General features: G+C 43.7%; 1 protein-coding gene across 2 annotated transcripts in view; it reads right to left on the reverse strand.

Moving 5' to 3' along the window:
* Positions 1–7797, reverse strand: part of KCNQ1 (potassium channel, voltage gated KQT-like subfamily Q, member 1) — a 365443-nt gene extending 357646 nt beyond the window's left edge. For both annotated transcript variants that reach the window (XM_014959920.1, XM_014959919.1), the window contains exon 1: positions 7317–7797. In XM_014959920.1, coding sequence (XP_014815406.1) covers positions 7317–7714 — 398 coding nt within the window. In that variant the 5' untranslated portion in view covers positions 7715–7797. The remainder of the gene's footprint in view (positions 1–7316) is intronic.
* Positions 7798–7852: the final 55 nt, after the last annotated feature.

A 7852-nucleotide genomic window follows, 5' to 3' on the forward strand; every position in this document is an offset into this window, starting at 1 on the left:
ATGTTCACTGCCTTTGTGTTTGCCACTAATGCACATTAAACAATCTATTAACACGCAAAATTAATGAGGTGCTGCCAAGTTTAAAGTCAGCAAAGCACTGTGCCTGTGCATAGTTCACTACAGCATATGTTGGCACTGTTGTGTGTAATACATCCAGCGCTCAGGCATTTGGAGCTCAGCCTAATTAGTTCACTGCAATTGAATCTCAACTCTAGCCTTGATTCAGCTGCAATGAAAGTTTTGAAAGAGGCCTATCTACACAGCCTTGCACATTTTTTCCCTGGCACTTGAAGAGCCAGGGCAAGGAAGTGTGCCAGAATTGCCCAACCAACCATTTGACAGATATACAGAAATGTGAATACTGAACTTAACTGGTTTTCTTAAGATCATTCATGTGCAACTTTTAAAGGTGGAATAATTCTTTTCCTGGAGGAAAGCAAACACCAGAGGAGTTGAAATGTTATACTGGAAGGATGACAGGAAAAGAGAAAAGGCCTACCCCCAGGAGAGCCCAAATCTAATAAATTTATGACTTCTGTGTGTGCATTCCACAGAGTTGTTTCTCCACTGCACGCAGCCTCTCTCCACTGAGCATTAGTGTTCAGAAGTTTAGAGCTTTCTGCTTCCATCAGTTACTCAAAAACCTAAACATCAGTGCAATTACAAAGTCTTTTTTGTCCCCACAGAACTCCCTCCCCTCACTCAGCTTCTGTGTCTGCCTGTGAGCCACAGGTCAAGAGGACATTCAAGATCTTTTTCAAGTAGTCAACCATGTCATTCAGAACAGAAACTGAATTTCTGTACTTATTACTAGAGATACTGTGTGCCTTCAAAAGGCATTTTAATTAGAAATACCTAGCTTTTCACTTTTCTTCCCCTTCAACAACCAAAATACATTTCTACAATCATTTTCATGCAGCCATCACTTAGTGCAACAGAAGATGCAAAGATGATGATTTAGTCAAAGTGACTTCCAGGCATTAACTACTAGTGTTTGACATTGAGAAGATCTGGTTTCCAATACTGCTTTTCTTTCTGATGACAGTCAATTACTAAATAAACCTGGATAATTTATTTTCATTTTTAGTTAGTTATACAGTTATCAGTGTTCACATTTCTTATTCTGAGAACTTCTACTGTCCCACTGTCACTCCTGAGGGCTTCTTGGCACAAACTTGGAATGGGCTCAGTCACAGGACAGCCAGAGAACTCTCAGCAAAAATGGATCTTTTGTCAAGTTACAGATTTTGAAACACGGCACAAGGCAAGAGTGTAGAGCAGTATACTGGCCAACACAAATACTATCTCAATCACACAAATCCCAAAGAAGCACCTTCATGCACTGTGACATGCGACAGGGAAGGAGAGAGCAGCAAAACCATTAAGTCACTTCACCTCAATCGTATCCAAAATCTGCCAAGACTCAAAACTTCAATATCTGGCTGATCAGCAAACAGGGCTGACCCTGCAACAACAGTTCCTAAACATTAGCACACTGTCATACATGTACAACCAGCTACCATAACAGGACAGGCAAAAGGTCTTCCCTCCTCTCTGGAAATATGTGAAGTTGGCTTTCAAACTCTTTTTTGTCTCAGATAAAAGTGTTACCAGGTATACTGATAGATATACAGTGTTAGGCTGCAGACACGTCCACTCTGCTGCAAATCAACACTAGGCTGTGGAGTGGGGCTGAGGGGGAAAAAAAAAAAAAAAAAAAAAAAAAAGGAAAAAACCCACCTACAAACATTGTCTTGTTTCCACTTCATTTTTCCCAGCTGTGGTCCTTGAGCATGTCAAGACCCCAAAGATCTATGCAAGCCACTGCACAGCTGTAGCACACCATGCTCATGATAACATGAAGTGATAAAGTGGCAGATTCCTATTACTTCAATTGTATCTAGTATGAAGGAATGGGAGTACTGGGCTCCAGTAGTACAAAAAATACTAAATGCTGGTTGCAAGCAACAGGAGCTCATATACAACAGTCTTACAGAAATAAAACAAACATTTGTTCCCACCAGCATGATCAAGCAGCATGATCTCCCTCTCAAACATACCAAAATGAGGAAGTCCAACCAAATTACCTCAGTCTTGGCAAGATGAAAAAAAAAAAAAAGCTAAACCTGGGTTTTCCTGAAATTGACTGTAGCAGAAAGAATAGGACTGTGATCAAATTATTTTTCTTTCCTTTCAATTAGACAGCCATGCTTATTTTGGAGGATTTAAATCTCTTTTTTAAAATAGAAGTAATTAATCTGAAAGTCTGACTCCAAGCCCCACAAACACAAAAAAATAAATATTAAAAATCTCTAAACATCCTAAACAGCAAAACATCTAAACATCTCTAAGCAGTACTATGTTCAAAACATAGTACTTTGTATGCTTTGTCCCTTTTTTCACTCTGTTTACTCAGTCTTAAAGAAAACTTACTCATGTGTGAGCACATGCACACACTTATTATTTTATGGATCTTTTCCCCTCCTCAACAGTTTACACACCAAATATGAACCAGTAGGTTTGGAAGTATGCTTGCAGTTCATTTGGAAACACAACAGAAATGGGATCTTAAGTTGGAGTTATTGTTCTTCCTCATAGTATTGTATGTAAGCAGCACTATGTAAACACTGCAATGCCTTTAATAATTGATTACTGCAAGTCCTGATGCACACGCAGCAGGAATATTCTATCTACCCATGCTTCTTATCTTTGCACATACACACACAGCCACACTTCTGAAAGTTCGCCTGTTTCTAGAGACCAGTCTCCCAAATGTCAACCACCACCAGCCAGTCCAAGCTTATGTAAACATCTTGAAATTCGAACAAGCTCAATGACAATCATTGCTGATTAAACCAAACATATACAAAGGCAAAGCAAATTGAACCAGGTACACTCATGCAAAGATAAGATAGAGGCTGATTATCTTGCACAGCAACAAAGGAGAGCTGCCATACTAGAATAGGCCAATGGTCCGTTGGTTTCTGAATTGTTCGCTCTGCTAATAGCCAACACTTCAAAGAAGGTGGGGAGTCAACATGCAGCGTACGTCGCCAGAAAACATTATTTGCTATACTGAGAAATCACCAGAAAGCTCATAACTTAAGTTTCTTCAGGCACATTTTAGGATGTTTTATTTTAAACTGCCTGAAGAGGGTGAGAAGAAGCTCTTTCCTCATGCACTTAAATCTAAAATAATTTTTTTTAAATATCTGAAGACTTCACTTATTCTTTACAGTCATTTCCAGCACTGGGACAGTCTCAGGACTTCAGCAGGCCACTACAGAGGGCAGAATTTAAGCTTCTTTTGTCCCTCTATCTCCTGTCAGCCTCATAACTTGATTCGTTAAGGCCACAGAACATTTCACTTCTCAAAACCACTACCCCAAGGTGCACTGCTGTGGTAAGTGTGATAAGATGCCCTAGCTCTGAAGGTCATTGAGAACAGTGGCACTCAGTCATTTCCTCACCTCTGACAGCCAAGGGGGATTTGGAGGCTCTGAGAGGTCATTACCTTACACGCAGCCATACCACAGGGCAAGCTCTCGCTTGCAAAACCCGAGTTTCCAAGCAATCACCAGTTGTGTTTGCAGAAGCCACATATGTAAATCTTCAGCTATTGAGCACAATTCACTTGCTCTGGTAGAATTAAGTGTACATATACTATATACTTCATATACTTAAATGAAATTTAAGACAACATCAAACCAAGTCATGTAGCTGAAATAAAAGTTTCTATCATCTCCACTAGTATTTTTAGGCCATTTTTTCAGTGATAAATTAATAGCAGATTCCCCACCAAAACTATTCCCACAGGCTATAAAAAAATAGTATAAATGAGGTACAGTAATTACTTTCTTATTCTGCTCACTTCAGGTGTTCCTGCTCTTTGGTCTGAGAAATAAGACAAGTCTCAGAAAAGACCTGTGCAGAGCTCAATTGCTTTAATCAGTGACCGTGATCACCAATTATTCTGGAAGATTAAAAAAGTCAACAAGAGAGAAAGAGTATACATTTTGCATCTTGGAAAACAGGTATTTCAGTCATCTTTTGAAAGAAATAACAATTCAGAAGTAAACAGGTCATTGGTCTGATCTAGTACAGCAATCCTCTATCACTGTACAAGATAACCAGATCCCATCCTTTAGATCAAGGGGCACACAAGGGGCTTTGCAGCACACCAAAACATACAGCAATCTAAACAATATGAAACAAACACACCAACAATAGAATCTGTGATTAAAGCTTAGAGTTCAACTTCCCTTCTCTAAACATTATAATACAAAACTGAGGAAAATGAGTTCTGAATATCAGTTCTTAGCTATTACTGTTCTAGATACCACTGACTAAGATTCCTGAGCAGGAAAAGGGTGTGACAGGCAATCAGTAGATGTAGCTCTTATCGCTTCATAAACAGTGTTTCAACAACCAGCCAGAGATACAGGTCCAGAACAAGTTGCATTGACTATTCCAGGAGTTGTTTCTGAAGTTTATGTTTACAGCACATAATTAAGAACACAGCCACACAATACAGAACAGTGCAATAGGATATGAAGAAGCCCGCAGTGCTCCTTGCTCCCATCTTTTGGCTACACCTTGGCCAGGACCCCCTACTCTTTATGCCCTGATTTAACACCACTTACCTTTCTCTCCCCCCTGAACCTTTAAGATAGTGAAGGAGACCTCCCAGGCAGCTGAAAGACCCCAGAATAAAGCAGAAGGTAGCTAGCAGAGGCAGTCACAGAGACAAATTACATCAGTCTCTTTGACTCATTTTGGCAGTAGAGACAACCATCAGAGTCCTTGCACATCACAAGGTAAAACCTGCCTTAGCTCTCTATGAAAATCTGTTTGTATGCTAACAGCAAAATAATCAAGTTAATTCCTCCAATGGGACAGAAATGCGTGCACGACCAGGTGGGGGGAGGTAGGAGGTGGTGTCTTACAAGTCTGAGTCCTTTTTAGCTCTGCAGCTCATCACTTGCAACAAGCTAGCAAACCACATGCAAAAATCAGGTCCCATGCCTCCTCCAAGAGTAGAGGCTGAGACAGAACAGCTTCTGTGAATCGGACAAACTGCCTTGTCAGTTGATTTTTAGTAACGAACTACTGCTTTGTAGCAACTATTAATCTACCAACACTCAGGATCTGGCTGGTAGAAGCCGTACTGCCAGAGAGCATTCCTGGGTGCAGCAGAAATCATACAAGGAAGTTGCTTTGGGAGCTCAGAAAGCAAGAAAGTTGGAGAGGAATGGACCAAAGATCAGTAACCGAAAACGTTATTTAACAGGTGCAGCCTTATCTTCCACATAAATAAGGAGAAGCTGGAATGATGGAGGACTGAACAGACTCAATTCCCTCTGCTGGTGGAAATCAGAGGGTGCCTAGAGATACACACATGGTACTTGCAGATTGCTTTGCAAGAAACATACAAGGGTGTTAGTACCCTCTTCTGTCCGCTCAGAGTCTTAAGAGAAGGAATTTGCACAATGCTTAGCAGAGGCTTGAGAATATTTACTGCCAATGTCGTTCTCCATTGCATCAGATGAACTCTTCTGGGAAGATGGGGAATTCTGGGGTTAATGCTTACACCATGGATAAGCGTGTACTGCGGGGAGAGACAGGCAGACTTCCCATACATATTACAATCTCTTTCATAAAGCAGAATTACAAAATCTTCATTCTTGCACAGACAGTATTAATCCACACTGCTAATACTTGGAGAGGAAAAAAAACAACCAAACAAAAAAAAGGCTAAAATTCAGGCCAGAATCTTATCTAGATAAAGGGATCTAACAGTTTCTTTTTAAGGATTCAGGTTTCGAGAAGGTTAGTTAAGATACTGAATGCAATTTATTGTCCCATCTATATAACTTCAGACACCTGAAAGAGGTCAGAAATCATACAAGATGGCTGCCTAAATCTCCTTTTTAGGGGGGGGGGGGGAAAGGAACTCCTATTCCTGAAAGTGTTTTACATTGTTCAACCACAACTATTAGACACTTCGTAATTATGGCCATTAGGTGTTTTGTCATCTAACAGCATTATCATAACACTAAAGAGAATGGAGCCCACAATTATCTCAGCAGCTGCACACAGTCATCTCCCAATTAAATACGTTCAGGTGACAGCTGTTTTCCCTCCACTAAAATAAAGTTGGTACCACTTACCTGACCACCTAAAGACTCCAGATCCTCAAATGTGAAATGTAAGCACTTTGACTTAAGATAATAGCTATTTATAAGTGGAATTTATAACCGGAATACAATAATGAGATAATAAAAATTGGTTTTTATCAAAGTCTTTTGTCTTCGGATTTTGACTATAAAATGTCTTTACCTCTAGCTGTTATAATAAGCATGTATTATGTGTAGTGTATATATACATACATATGTGTGTCTGTGCATGCATGCAATAAACAGACAGTGTGATTCTGCCTGACCTTATTACCTACATTGCCCAAGGGTCACGCAAGCCTTCCGCAACATCCCGCTTAAAAAGCGCTGACTTCTCTCAGAGGCACTCGTGGAGATACCTGTGCACCACAGACCTGCCAGGGTGGACACTGCCCTCCACAATGAATATTACACCCAGAGCAGTTTTCAACTTGCCCACCGCTAAGCAGCTTTGTCATTCCTCCTTCCTGCCTAAAAATAACAGTGATGGCATTCGTACTTGATAGGACAAGGAGTTGGAGCTAGGAGCAGTAGAAGAAAGGAAAAGGAGGATCACCTGTCTCTCTTCCTCCTCCAACAGGGCTGCAACTCTGATCACACACCTGTTCAGTCAGAAACAGCTGTGCAGTGAGCTAGAAAATCAGGAGTCACTGCATTAAAAATTACTAAAGATCAGGCAATGCTCCGAAGGAACAATTTATTTCAACTCCCAGGGTAACTTTCTGAAGAAAACTACCTGATGCCAGTTCCTGTTCTATCTGATATATACACCCAATGGCTCCTGAACTGAAATACACCATTTCTGATTAAAATAAGAGAAGCTTTCCCCTGGAATATCCCTTTTTGTTTTGCTTTACTTCGTACCTGTGAGAAGAAAAACAAACAAACAAAACAAAACAAAACACCACCACCTCAGACGCCCGTATCTGCAAGAGGTTGAAGCCTTGGGCACCGGGCTGGTCTGGAAAGCTCCGCGACTGAGGGGCCGGCCGGGGCTGCCGCCCTCCCGCCTCGGCGAGCCCCGTGGGGGGAGAGAGCCCCCCGCACCCGTAGCCGCGCCGGAAAACGGGCTCCCCAGCTCGGTGCGGGCGGCGGGACAAGCGGCTGTGGAGCAGGTGGGCCCGGCGGGGGGTTACTCACACGGTGAAATGGTAGACGAAGCACTTCCATCCCGTGGGCCGCTCCAAGAAGTTGTAAACCCTGCCCTGGATGCTGCTGCGGCTCAGCAGGGGCTTGCGGAGGCTGTAGATGGAGACGCGGGGGTCGAGGCTGACGGGGGGCCGCGGGCAGTCGGCGTTCACCACCACCACCTCGCTCCTCAGGCGCAGCGGCCGCTCCCGCGCCGCCTCCGGGCTGCGGCTGGCCGGTGTCTGCCCGCCCTGGGCGGCGGAGAGCGGGGCGTAGTGGGCATTGGGGGTGCTCTCGGCCAACTCCAGCGCGGAGGGCTTCTTGCCCAGCGTCATGCTGCCTTTCCTGGGCAGCGACAGCCGGCCCAGGCTGCGGCTCTTCGGCTCGCCCGGGGGCGAGCTGGAGGACATGGCTGAGGAGAGGCGGGTGTCAAGGCTGCGCTGCCCCAGGGAGTCGCGGGCTGCCGCCGGGCTCCCTCTCCCGCGGCCGGGCTCCCTCTCCCGCCGCCGCCGCTGGCCCGGCCCCCCGGGGGGCGGCTCCTGGCCGGG

This window comes from Calidris pugnax, unplaced genomic scaffold (genome assembly GCF_001431845.1).
Source record: "Calidris pugnax isolate Ruff unplaced genomic scaffold, ASM143184v1 scaffold435, whole genome shotgun sequence".
Lineage (NCBI taxonomy): Eukaryota > Metazoa > Chordata > Aves > Charadriiformes > Scolopacidae > Calidris > Calidris pugnax.